Source organism: Falco naumanni, chromosome Z, assembly GCF_017639655.2.
Source record: "Falco naumanni isolate bFalNau1 chromosome Z, bFalNau1.pat, whole genome shotgun sequence".
NCBI classification, from domain to species: domain Eukaryota; kingdom Metazoa; phylum Chordata; class Aves; order Falconiformes; family Falconidae; genus Falco; species Falco naumanni.
The window spans coordinates 55,185,029-55,198,143 of record NC_054080.1 but is presented as its reverse complement, the minus strand read 5'-3'; the positions used below and the strand labels follow the sequence as shown (position 1 = coordinate 55,198,143).

Sequence of the window (13,115 nt, the reverse complement as noted above, 5' to 3'; positions counted from 1 at the left end):
GCTTTGCTCACTTAAAATGTGAAATGTATATAAAAATGCTACTAAATAGATCATTTCAGAGTAACAAGGGACTGTATGAATACATCTCTAACACTGCCTTCAACTTACTCTTGTACTGTTTTCAAAAGGAGATACTTTCAGATTCCATTAAAATATCAGATACACAGCAATTTCACAAACCTGTTGAAAACCTGATGTGTCAGGAATTTGGAAGTTCTCTTAAATGGGGTGCTAAGGATGCCTTTGGTTTCCTCGCCCATACCCTCAGCAATTAGCTCCTTTGACATAAAGAAACATGGAGTCAAATACTTTCAGGAAATCTCTTTTTTCACCGTCCAATTTCCATCACAATTAGCTTATACTGCCAGCTTACCTTACAATTTAACCAGCTTTTCAGGTAAAAAAAACCCAACTTTATTAACATACATACCTGTATATATCTAGCATGACAACAGTATTAGATTAAAACTGGGTACAGATGTCTCAGTAGTCCTCATCTTGGAAGTATTGCTGCTAATTACCAATGACATGCAACAAAAATTCCAGAGGGAGAGAAATAATTGACCACCATGTCCTAACCCTCCCAAACAAGTAACAGCCTAAATGCAAGGTGTCCAGCCTGACCAAAAGCACTAAGGGTCACAATCAGGAAATGACGTTACTTTGTTACATAAATCGTTGTTATCTCATACTGTGTCCTTCTTTAAGACAGCATCTGAAATTTTCAGTATTTAACAACTGGTCATCATACAGACACCCACTATCCCAAGAGCAGTTTTGCTTTTCACTGAAAATCTGAAGCATTCAGATAATTTAATCTATATATCTATTGTCTACTTACAGCTGAAGATTCACAACCAAAAATCCATAATATGTCATCTAGGTCTTTCTCACTTACAGTTTCATCCAGTGATACTCCAAGCTATGGATAAAAGCAACAGTGATTACTCAAAGGGTCTGGTCAAGAAAAAACATTCCAGAAACATAGAAGGAAAAACAAAAAGAAAAAAATCAACCTACTCAACAATCTGAAAATGCCATTTTATGTGATATATACAGAAATTTATTTTATTTACATAAAATTTCCCAGTTCCTACCTTTCCCCTGCTAAACCATCCAAGTGAGATGGCTCAGAGGCTTCAAGACTTGTGACCTCACTTGTAACTGTTTTCTATTTGATAGGAAAACTGCCCATTTTCTAGACCACCTCCCCCATCCTATTTTACAGAACATATCAGACTTTGCCAAAAGTCCTTAGTGCCTACTAAAATGTGGTTTAGATATCACTGTCTTTAAACACTCCCACAGGACCTGTGGAGGTCACCTTGCATTTCCTCATTAAGTTTCAGAGTCTCTCCACTCTAGTCTTTGGTGGCATATTTAACATGAAACAATTAGATAATATTTTTAAATAGGCATAAAATGAAAACACAATTATTATTTCTGGAAGTTCAGTACATCACTTCTGTCTTTACATTATCTTCATAAATGACTTATATAGCTGAGAAAATTACAAGAAGTCTCCAAATAATTTTGTTCTGTTTAGCATATGTAATGAAGAGAAGCAATGCAGAAAATGTCATGCTAGAAAAATTCTGAAAGGTTTAGGGAGGTGCTTACTCTGCCATCATTATAAATCCGAAAATTTATCTTTCTAAGAGCTGCCCTGTCCAGAACTTCTTTGACTGAGCATCCACAGGTGATCACCAAAGTATCAAAGAATAGATCATGATGTAGTTTATGACCAGCTCGCCTGAGACCTATAAAAAATAGGAATTTAATTATATTAGCTACATACTGTTATTGCTTGCTTACACAGTGCTTGCATAACAACACCATCAATCTCATCAGTAAATGCTTTTACATAATAAAGCAAAATATTCCCCTTGCGTACAGAGCAGCAAAATCACCAGCATTATAGTGAAATGTCACTGCACATGAAATGCACCTAAATATAAATAAATATACATTAAATATAAATAATGCAGATTGAGTCTAGGGAAAATCCTTCTGATACATCAAATTTGAAATATATACAGTAACAGAAGTGGTATATAAATGCAGTAAGGACAAAATCACAAGAATGGGAAGAAAAAAACTGATTATATAAATGGACATTAACCATCATGGAACTTGCCATAACAAACAAACAAAGTTTATTCTTAGTGCTTTCCACACCAACAAAAGGATTTCCAGCTAAGCTGGCAAATAAGGCATGGATAATTGTGGCAATCGTTCTTCAGTTCCTAGTATTCCAGTTCTGCATAGCTCCTTCCGTCAGCAATGACAGTCATACCAGTGAAAAAAACCTGCAGACCACATTGTCCAGCTGCAGTCATTATTTTCTCCTACAGATTCTGTGCTTTCAGTCAGCTGTTAAGCTTTGGAATTTCAGTGTTCACAGAAGGTAACATACTCCATCCAACTTAACTGAAATGTTCCTAGTTCTTTAGTCTCATTTATTACTTATTTTTTGCTATGTTATTACTACTCTATGCAGACTTCTGTGTGCAAACTAGGATGGTCCAATAAGTGAAGAAAAGAGCTTGCAGCTGGAAAACAACATTTGAATCTTACCATATAGAGTCTCGCTGTTTGACTTCTGTTAAGTTTCTGAAGCGAAAAGAAGCAATGCTTGCAAGCTCACATCACATAGATATCTAATTCTTACATGTCATCAGAAGTACACAAAAACATTAACTATTTATGTTGTATTAAAATGTTCTCTCTGGAGTTGAGAGAACACATATAAGCTGGCAAAAAAAAAACATAAAGGAGATATATTACTCTAGAATGTGTAAGGATTTAAGAACAGTTTCTGCAAACATTAAATGCTCACCTTCAGCCAAGATTAGAGTAGCATTATGTACCCGTCTTGCAATATGCCTTAATCCATCAGATCCATGATATACACCAAACATGGCTGCCATGTTAGCCAGAAGAGCCTAGGATCCAAACACAGTTTAGAACATGATTATTATTATTATCATCATCATCATCAAAGATTGTTGCATGTTAGTTTAGTGGAAAGCTTCTTCAGCACCATGGACAACCACGTATCCTCAGCTGATGTTATAATTACATGTTGTTTACAAAACAAAAGGTAAGAAAGGCAAAATACTTTTATGAAGCTGTAAGCACTGATTATGAATTCAATGTCCTTTGAAATGTAACCATGTCAGCAATTAACATGAACTTAAATTCAACTACCACAACAAAGAGGTTTGAAGACTCCCGAGTAAAGCTAGTCTCATAGGAAACTAATTGTTTACGATTGGTACAAAATATTTCTGGAATATCTCATTAATATCTTAATCTTAATATATTGTGCCCAAATCTGGCACAACATTAAGAACATGAGCAAAGCATTGATAGGAGCAGAAAATATTATGAACTTGTCTGGCTGAGGCATGCTGAAGATAACTGTTTTGGATGATTACTCACTTAATCATGATATTTTCCTGCAAAGATAGCTCTTTGCCAATGTAATATTTTTGCATCAAATTGTGTAGACAAAAATACAACTTCTGACAACTTGAACAAGTATTTTTAGAATTTAAAAATGGATTGTTTTTTCTTGAGTGGGCAATTTCAGATCACTAGAATTCCCTTTTGTTTTATTAAAAATTCTGTCTCATTCATAACAAACAGCACTATTCAGTGGCGATCACCCTACAAGACAGGGGGACTCAGGACACTGCACAAATTCAAGGCTAAAGTCTTTAGTAAAGAAAAGAGATACCAGTACACTCTTTTCAAGCAGGTTTCCATTTTTCAAAGGGCTCAAAACAAATGCACAAGTACCAAAATATTTTGATGCTCTTCATTTTTCTAATAAAAACTCTCAGAAGTAAAACTAACTCAAATACTCCTGTGATGTTAAGACTATAATCTTATGATATAATATGTTCCATTCTGTTGCTGAAAATAAAGCATGAACAAGTTACCTGTGCTGTGCAGATGTTGCTGGTAGCTTTATCCCTCCTGATATGCTGCTCTCGTGTTTGCAACGCGAGTCGGTACACTTCCTTTCCATTTGCATCTCTAGGTCACAAGTGAAAATGTTGCTTCTGTTACTTTAAAATTACAGTAATTTAAGACATAGGGCTCTGCGCATGCTAACCTAAGTCTAGTTATCTATCCTGAGAGACAGAAAAGTTCTGTACAGAATAAGGCATAAGCCAGGACAGCTGGGATATAAAACAGAGAGTGAGACTAAAGACTCTATATTTCTATTTACATCATGGCTGGCAAATGTGTTCAGTCAGGTAGAGCACAGTGTTCTTTAAGCATAGTACAGCAAAATTGGTATTTGCCTTAAAATGCCACAGATTATTGCAATTGTTTTCACTGAGTAGTCATCCAGAACTTAATTTGAACAATGAGAAGACAGCATCCTTTCTAATGATGTCAATTAACAGCACGTTGAATTTGTATATAAAAATAACCCAACAAAGTTGTATGAGATAAGTGAAAGGGCTCTGGCCAATCCATCCTTTAAGTGTCCTTTTGTGGAGTTCCCAACATGTTAAAAATGGACCGTTAAGAGCCAATCTAATGTCCTTTAGAACTATGAAAACTTTCAGAACCGCCACAAAAAGAAATGGACGAACTATGTACACATATATAAATATATATATATACACCTGCATGTATGTGGAGGTTTGAATAACTACACTACTTCCTCAAGTACTTGCACACCAGTTATATGACATCTAAGTAATTTTTACTGTACAGCTCAGTTTATCATCAGCCCACACAGAGGGACCTCGACAGGCTGGAGCAATGGGCTGACAGGAACCTCATGAAGCTCAGCAAGGGGAAGTGTAGGGTCCTGCGCCTGAGGAAGAACCCCGGGCATATGGGGTACGTGCTGGGGGCCGGCAGGCTGGAAAGCAGCTTTGCAGAGAAGGCCTTTGGGGGTCCTGGGGGACACCAAGTTGAACATGAGCCGGCAGTGTGCTCTAGTAAGAACAAAGAAGGCAAACGGTACCCTGGGCTGTGTTAAGCAAAGCTTCTCCAACAAGCTAAGGGAGGTGATCCCTGCCCTGTCCTTGCCCTGGTGAGGCCACACTTGGAGCTCTGTGTCCAGTTCTGGGCTCCACAGTACAAGAGAAACAAGGACCTACTGGAGAGAGTCCAATGAAGGGCCACAAACATACTGAAGGGACTGGAACACCTGTCCTGTGAGGTAAAGCTGAGAGAGCTGGGACAGTTCAGCCTGGAGAAGAGAAGGCTCAGGGAGAACACAGTATATATATAAATACCTGAAGGGAGGGTGCAAAGAGGATGGAGCCAGGCTTTTATCACCAGTGCCCAATGACAGGACAAGAGGCAACAGGTGCAGACTGAAAACACAGGAGGCTCCTCCTGAACATGAGGAAACACTTTTTCACTGTGAGGGTGACTGAGCACTATCACAGGTTGCCCAGAGAGACTGTGGAGTCTCCTTCCTTGGAGATCTTCAAGAGACATCTGGACACAGTCCTGGGTTCTAGGTCACCCTGCCTGAGCTGCAGGCTTGGACAGAATGACCTCCAGAGATCCCTTCCAAACTCAATCATTCTGTGATTCTGTGATCAAAAACTTAAAAAATTCCACAGCAGAAAGCTGCATTTTCTTTTCCAACTTTCTTAAGATGCAGAAAGATGAAAGTAAATTAAAAATATTAATTTAGGGGTAGTCACAGAGTAGCAGTAGCATGACCACAATAAATGCAATTACTGCTCTTTTCTAAAAGACTGTAACAGACTTCAGACCAAAATCTGAATTGGGGAACAGATTTTAGAATTATGAGTAAAGCCTAAAGATACGTTTAGGATAAGCAAGATGACTAAAACATATATTTGAAGGAGTATCACTACACAAATTAAATACTTCCAAGCTTATTTATAACTGTTAATGTCATTAGTTATTTTGGTTACTGAAGTACTTCTGACTAGCTTCTGTGCCAAAGGTATGCAGTCTTTCCAGTGACAATTACTTTGCATTTCTACTACTCCCAGTTAGACTTCTTATCAAAATTCAAAACATGTCACCCATAACAAGGATTAAAGCTAAGTTTTTGCACACTATTTCTCTGCTTTGTTTAAGCTTGATTACAGTGTGAACTAGATCGAGTTCCTTCTTGATTATCTGACAGGTTCATTGAATTTTCTTCTTCCCGTTTATGTTTTTAATGACTGGATGTCAGACAAAAAGGTACAAGAGTACAGAGTAAGCAGAGTAAGTTAGTTTGCAAAGCCTCATGCCATCGCAATTAACCCTTTCTGCTGTTTCAGTTATCTTTTCATCCCACATTGCATCAAGCACTACAGGCAGTTCACAGCTTCATTCCATACGCGTGCAGTATTTTAAGCTTGCTCCCTAAAAATTGAAGGCTGCTTTTTTTCTCCAGGTTTTCAAGGTGTTCAGTACAACACCATGGTCACCTGTTATTCATAAAGTCTGCACAAGACACACATGATGTGTTTTATTTCAATTTCCCTGAAGAAACTAAGGGGGAAGGGAGCCTTTACCTTGTAACGCCCACCATTCTGCCTGGCATCATTCTCACTAGATTTTCCTTGACAGCAAAGAATGCTGCATGGGGTCCCCCGTAGCAAAGCGGAACGCCAAATCTCTGGGAGTTACCAAGGACAACATCTACCCCAAACTCTCCAGGAGGCTTCAGAATACAGAGAGCCAGAAGATCAGTAGCGCAGCAGGCGAGAGCCTAGGAACAGAAGTGCACAGAGCAATCAGCCTCTTTTCTGAAGGAACGGTGTTAGCATGGGATCAAAGTTTGAAGAAGGTACAGCTTCAAACAGTTCTGTATTGCTTGCACAGAGCTGAGGCGCAACAGTTGTAATGGTTATCAATTGCATGGAGATGAAGAGTAATACTTCAGATAGAGTCTCATGTAACAGTTTTTGTGAATGTGGCTGTTTGATGCATCAGATTGAAATCTGTCAGACCAATAAAATTTACTTTACCCCGCTCTGATGAGCTCTTTCAACAAGTTCAGAGAAGTCTTCCACCTTCCCTTCAGTGTCTGGATACTGAAATAATACTCCACTGACATCCTTTCCACTGAAATCCATCTCATGGGGTAATCTGAGCTCCGTAATAACACCAGTATAACTGGAAAACAAAAACATGCAGAAGACAACATATTCAAACCAATTCTTGCCTTGGAGTGATGCTTAATACGACGTTTTCATTGACATATATATGTATCTTTTCTTTAACATCCAGAGAGGTGAGCCTGATTTGCAGTGCTAAACATTAGGAAAGATTCGTGTCATTGTATATAGTGCTAAAGAATATCTGCACTTTCTATCATCACCAGAAATGTGGATGAAAGCGGAGCAGGGGATGCATAAACTACCTGATATCGAGATTTTGCTGTTTTACCACGTTTAACTTCGAGAACCAAGTCATATTTTTAGAAGATGGTTACTTTAAACTCTAAAGTAAATGAATTTAGCTTTCATTAAAAGGTGTTTTCCTGTCAAGGGTAATTAACTTCCTAGTTAAAAAAAAAAGACCAGACTGAATTCAATATTTAAATGTACATATCTGTGCAAACAACTTAAGGAGAAAATTAAATATTTTCTTTTTATCAGGTATTTAGTCTCTTTTTAAACATCTTCAGTTACTCTGCAGTTGTATTTGAATGGAAAAGCAAAAGAAACACCAATCATTAACAGATTTCTACTTCTATTTTGCAAAGAAGGCATAACCCTATATTCCAGAAATGTTAGGTACATGATGAAGAGGCACAGATGAAAAATGATTCAATGTAAGTGAAAAGATATTGTAAAAAATGGAGAAGAACATTACTTTGCTCTAGTTTGAACCACTGCTATAGTCTGAGGGTGGCATCGAGCATCTACATAGAACTTCCTTCTTTTGTTGTGCCTGTAAAAAAGAAAACAAAAAACAGAAGGCTTAGATATCAAGAATATTGTTTTCCATGGAAATAAAATTAATTGGTTTTCTAAGTGTGAGTCTTCTTAACTTAAAAGGCAGTTGTAAATATTGGTTATTATAACCAAATTATGTGTAAGATTGAATGAAGTTTCTGGTCCATTTAAAATAAGAAAGCTAAAATCAGACATTTAATGGGATTCGTATGTGACAAAAATTAAAACAGACTATGAAACAGAACAAGGAGTCAACTTAAGAATTTGCAGGAAATGCCTCCATACACACATATTCTTTTAAAGGAATACAACTGTGGTCTTTTATATAGATTTTCAGTATTGCTGTAGCTAACCAAATATGAGCCATCAAAGTAATAAAATAAAGACTAAAAAAATTGCCTTGTTTTCTATGGTAAACACGATTTTATGTCCAACTGATGCTTTGAACAACTGAATAGTTACAACATAACTCTGCTGTGTAATCTTCCTGATACACAGTCCTACAGCAACCTTCAAACATCTCTCAGTTTTCATTTGATTTGCAGATCCCTTTCAAATGCCCCTACAATACAGATACATGAAAGTAAATTTGGAATCACCAGTAAGTTTCACTTTTAGCAGCTTAGGCTGATGTACTTCACTGGTTTTTAAAGCTCCTTTTAACCACTAGTGGGGAAAAAACAATTCACAACTTCAGTGTTCATGGACACAAGAGATTCAGGACACAGAATGTTAGGTTATGCAATAAAGCTCCTCTGCACCCCCACGGAGAGGCAATGGCGGGTGGGCGAGCCCAAATAACTTGCGGTCCCTGATGCTCACAAGGCCCGTGACAGGAGGTACCAGCCCATCAGAAAGCCATCTCCACAAGCACAGAGGAGCACAGAGGCCCCAGGGCAGGTGGGAACTCTAATTAATTCATGCAAACACACTATCTGGGCACCCCCCAGGAGGGAAACATTATGGGATGCAGGGGAAGAGCATTAGGGGATTTCAAGGGCTTATTATGGATATTTAGGGGGAAAGGGATACAGCTAAGTGATTCTGGAAGAAACAAGTGTAAGAAAATAGAAGGGTAAGGGGGTAAACAGAGCCAGCCATATATGTACACAGCTGCTGGATGATGTGCTTCCATCCCACTAGTGCAGTCTGTCCTCTGGTCTTGTTAATCCTTTCTGATTCCTTCCATGGCTGAAGGGACTTTGTATTCCAGGAGTGGGAGTGGATGTATATGGCTGCCTGGGTGCCAGGAACTGGATGTAGACCACAGAGGATCCACGTGTCCATTATGCAACAACTGGAGTGACCAGGGTAAGTGGATTTCAGTGCCAGCAATTGGAGCAGTGCCTCAGCCATAGGGGCCCATGTGTCTGTGGTGGTAGCAGCTGGAGCAGGTGTGTGTCTGGATGCCAGCAGCTGGGCTGGTACCACAGTCAGGGCGACCAGCCTCTCTCCAGTAGGTCCTTGTTTCTCTTGTACTGTGGAGCCCAGAACTGGACACAGAGCTCCAAGTGTGGCCTCACCAGGGCAAGGACAGGGCAGGGATCACCTCCCTTAGCTTGTTGGAGAAGCTTTGCTTAACACAGCCCAGGGTACCGTTTGCCTTCTTTGTTCTTACTAGAGCACACTGCCAGCTCATGTTCAACTTGGTGTCCCCCAGGACCCCCAAAGGCCTTCTCTGCAAAGCTGCTTTCCAGCCTGCCGGCCCCCAGCACGTACCCCATATGCCCGGGGTTCTTCCTCAGGCGCAGGACTTTGCACTTCCCCTTGCTGAGCTTCATGAGGTTCCTGTCAGCCCATTGCTCCAGCCTGTCGAGGTCCCTCTGCATGTCAGCACAACCCTCCGGTGTATCGGCTGATCCCCCTAGTTTTCTGTCATCGGTAAGCTTGCTGAGGATACACTCTGCCCCATCATCCACATCATTAATAGGAGCCAGTGTTGCCTTGCGTTATGCCATTAATAAGTGGCATCCCACTAGACTTCATGTCACAGACCACAACCCTCTGGGCCCAGCCATTCAGCCATTTTCAACCCACCTCATTCAGCCCACACTTTTTCAGCTTCTGTGTGATGATTTAAGGGAGACTCTCAAGGGCAACAGTACCCACTGCTCCTCCTTCATCTACCCAAGCCTTTAGTTTACATCTAACTGTATAAAGTTATCAGGTTGGTCAAGCATGACTTCCCCTGTGTGAATCCATGCTGGTCACTTCTGATCACCTTCTTGTCCTTCACATGCCTGGAAATGGTTTCCAGGACTAGCAGTTGGTTCCATCATCTTTCAGGGATCAAGGTGAAGCTAACCAGCTAGTAGTTCCCTGCATCCTTACTCCTGCCCTTCCTGAAGACAGGAGTGATATTTGCTTTTCTCCAGTGCTGAGGCACCTCTCTCAGTTGCCATGATTGTTCAGAGACTACCAAGGGTGGCCTTGCAATGACATCAGACAGCTCCCTCAGCACTCATAGATGCGTCACATCAGGGCCGATGACTAGGTTTGTTTAACTATTCTCTAACCTGACCCTCCTTCACCAAGGGTAAGTCTTTCTTGCTCTAGACTGTCCTCTGCTCTCTAGGTCCTTAGGTTTGTTAAGGGCATAGATGTCTGAGTTAACATTCACATCAACACTGGGAACTTCTCTGGGGGCTTAACAACATGGGCTATAGCTGGTCTGTCATCTGTTCACAGTGAAAAGACCACACTCAACTGCAACCCACTCACCTAACCATACCTACACAGTAAAGACACCCTTGAAACTCTAAAATTCCTTTCTGCTGTGATTTAACCATACATTTAAACACAGTACCTGTGACATAATTGCATGGCTTCTGCAGCAGCTGTCCCCTCATCCAGCAACGATGCGTTAGCCACATCCATTCCTGTGATATCGCACACCATAGTCTGGTAATTTAGCAGGCTCTCCAGCCTTCCCTGGGAGACCTCAGGCTGGTAAGGAGTATACTGGGTAACCCTGTAAGAAATTAATTCTGAGTTTGTGTCTAAGAAAATAAATGTGTAACAGAATTATGCCAATACGTAACTAAACTATGTCGTAGGAAAAATAAATTGTAAAGCATAATTCACTAGAATGAAAGTTTGTTAGAAAACAGTTATTTTTAGATAGCTGTGATTTATTACTGTTCTGAAAGCCTGAAAGTATTTTCTTTTCTGGTGTTGACTTGGCTTTTTACAGGACAATTCTATTTCTCCATTTTGAAAAGAGAAATTACTTCTAAAACAGAGGTGTGAGTGCATCTTGGGGAAGGGAGAGGGGAAGTAGGTGCTGTGTGGGAGAACTTAATCAAGTCACAGTATCTAAACCATACTGCTTAGTTCAGCCATGTCTAAGTATTGCCATTATCTTTGAATCCTGTTTCTGAAGCCCTTTACTTGCAAATCTTCTGCTCTCCTATGGGAGGAAAGGCACTTGGCATTTCACAGGATCAAGCTCAGCAATATGCAGCTCCTTCATATATATATATATATATATATATATCCTTCCATATATGTTATTGAAAGGAAAGGAGACTGATGGGAGTTCTATCTGTTGTCATTTGGAGAACAAAACAGCAGAGGCTATGGGAGTAACTCCTCAGAAAAGGCAACAATGTAAGTGAAACACTCCATTATACAGTCATGAAAAACAAAGCAGCACAGGTCCTGGGATGAAAGGCAAGAATAAAGATCAGATTGTCTTCTTATGGCTGGAAATTTGGGTACTGGATTCCACAGTGGTTCAGGACAGACTTTATGCCAGTTTGAATCCAGAGTAGTGGCCAAGAAACAAGTGATAAGTGGGAATCTTTGTGGCCTCTTTTTTCTGGTAGTGGAAGAAAACAACAGTTTGTTTCCTGAACGGGTGGTAGAAAGCCCCAGACTTTTGAAAAATGCTTATCGGTGAAGGTATAGCCTTTATGAAGAGAGACTGAAGTATGTGAAAGCTCCAGTCATCTAAAGTCAACAGAAGGCAAGCTACAAAGATTTTTAAAGAACAAGCTGCAGTATACAGGAAGATGAGAGGAGCAATAAAATAGTAATGCAAGACAGAAGGTAGGAAAAAAGTCGTGAAGAAGAGAACGGAAGAGCTAGAAAGAAGTATATACTCAATAAGTGAACTCAAAGTGTAATATATGATGCTAATGTATTTACTGTCTATTTAAATGATGTATCTGCTCAAATATTTCACATATACTATTCAGTGACAGAAAGCAATAGATATATATCAAATCAGATAAATATTGATAATTTTACCAAACACCGAGGTTTTTTAACTGCTTCTTAGCCAAGTCTAACACTAAACTGCTTATGAACATATACATATACATACACATGCATAGTTCATAAGTGAGAACATGTCCTGGGCTGTATGCAACATTGCTCATCTCAGGAGTAATTTTTCTCCATGGCTACTAAACCCAGTTTTCAGTTTGTCAAGTAAACCTTCTGTCTGGGAGTATAAAGATTTGTATCCTGAATGGTCGCCCTGCCCACTCAGTTCTCACCAATAAAAAGAGTCATTCCCAACTCCTTTGCATGAACAGTAAGTTTTCTTGCTTAATAAAAGAAACTCTTCTGTACTTGAAGTTAACAATCTTATTTCTCATTTTATTTCAGCTAAAGGTCTTTTTTTGCATTATAACTTGAAGGAGGAACAAAAAGTAGACCAGGAAGAATTAAAGCATTAAGATTAAATGAAATACATTAGAGAAATATTACTCAGTGCAAGAGAAGAAAAATAAAACGAAGAATCATTGGTTAGAGCTTGCCAGAATAGTAAGTTAACAGAACCGAGACTGTAATTAAAGTTGAGTATACTGGCTTTATTGTTCATTTCAACAAAAACATTGTTTCATTAAAGCACTGCTAATTAGGGACTAACACAAAACAAGAAAGGTAGAGAAGTAATACTCCACATTCAACTTTGCTGCAAATTTTGCCAAAGAACATTAAAGATTTAGCTGTTCATGTGGCCTTCTCTATTTTGTTTTCAAAGACAAAGCGTCTTTCTTGAGATGTGAGTAATGCTCACAACTCCCTACTTGATGGGAACCCCTTTTCCTAAGATTTTATCTTCTATAGACCTTGCAATGAATGCTTCAAAGCAGACAACTCAAATCAGCTACCCAGAAGTATTTCTACTCAGTTCACACTCAAATTATTTTTTAAATGAAGTTTTAATATTGAGTAAAATAAATAAATAAATTATGC

General features: G+C 39.2%; 1 protein-coding gene across 1 annotated transcript in view; it reads right to left on the bottom strand.

The window, feature by feature from the left end:
* The window catches only part of GLDC (glycine decarboxylase), a 52,042-nt gene that overhangs the window by 24,065 nt on the left and 14,862 nt on the right, over nt 1-13,115 (bottom strand). Inside the window, 9 exon segments of the mRNA XM_040580080.1 lie at nt 181-278; nt 842-922; nt 1,621-1,760; nt 2,840-2,945; nt 3,948-4,044; nt 6,519-6,715; nt 6,975-7,122; nt 7,825-7,902; nt 10,714-10,878. Of these exon segments, the coding sequence (XP_040436014.1) occupies nt 181-278; nt 842-922; nt 1,621-1,760; nt 2,840-2,945; nt 3,948-4,044; nt 6,519-6,715; nt 6,975-7,122; nt 7,825-7,902; nt 10,714-10,878 (1,110 nt within the window).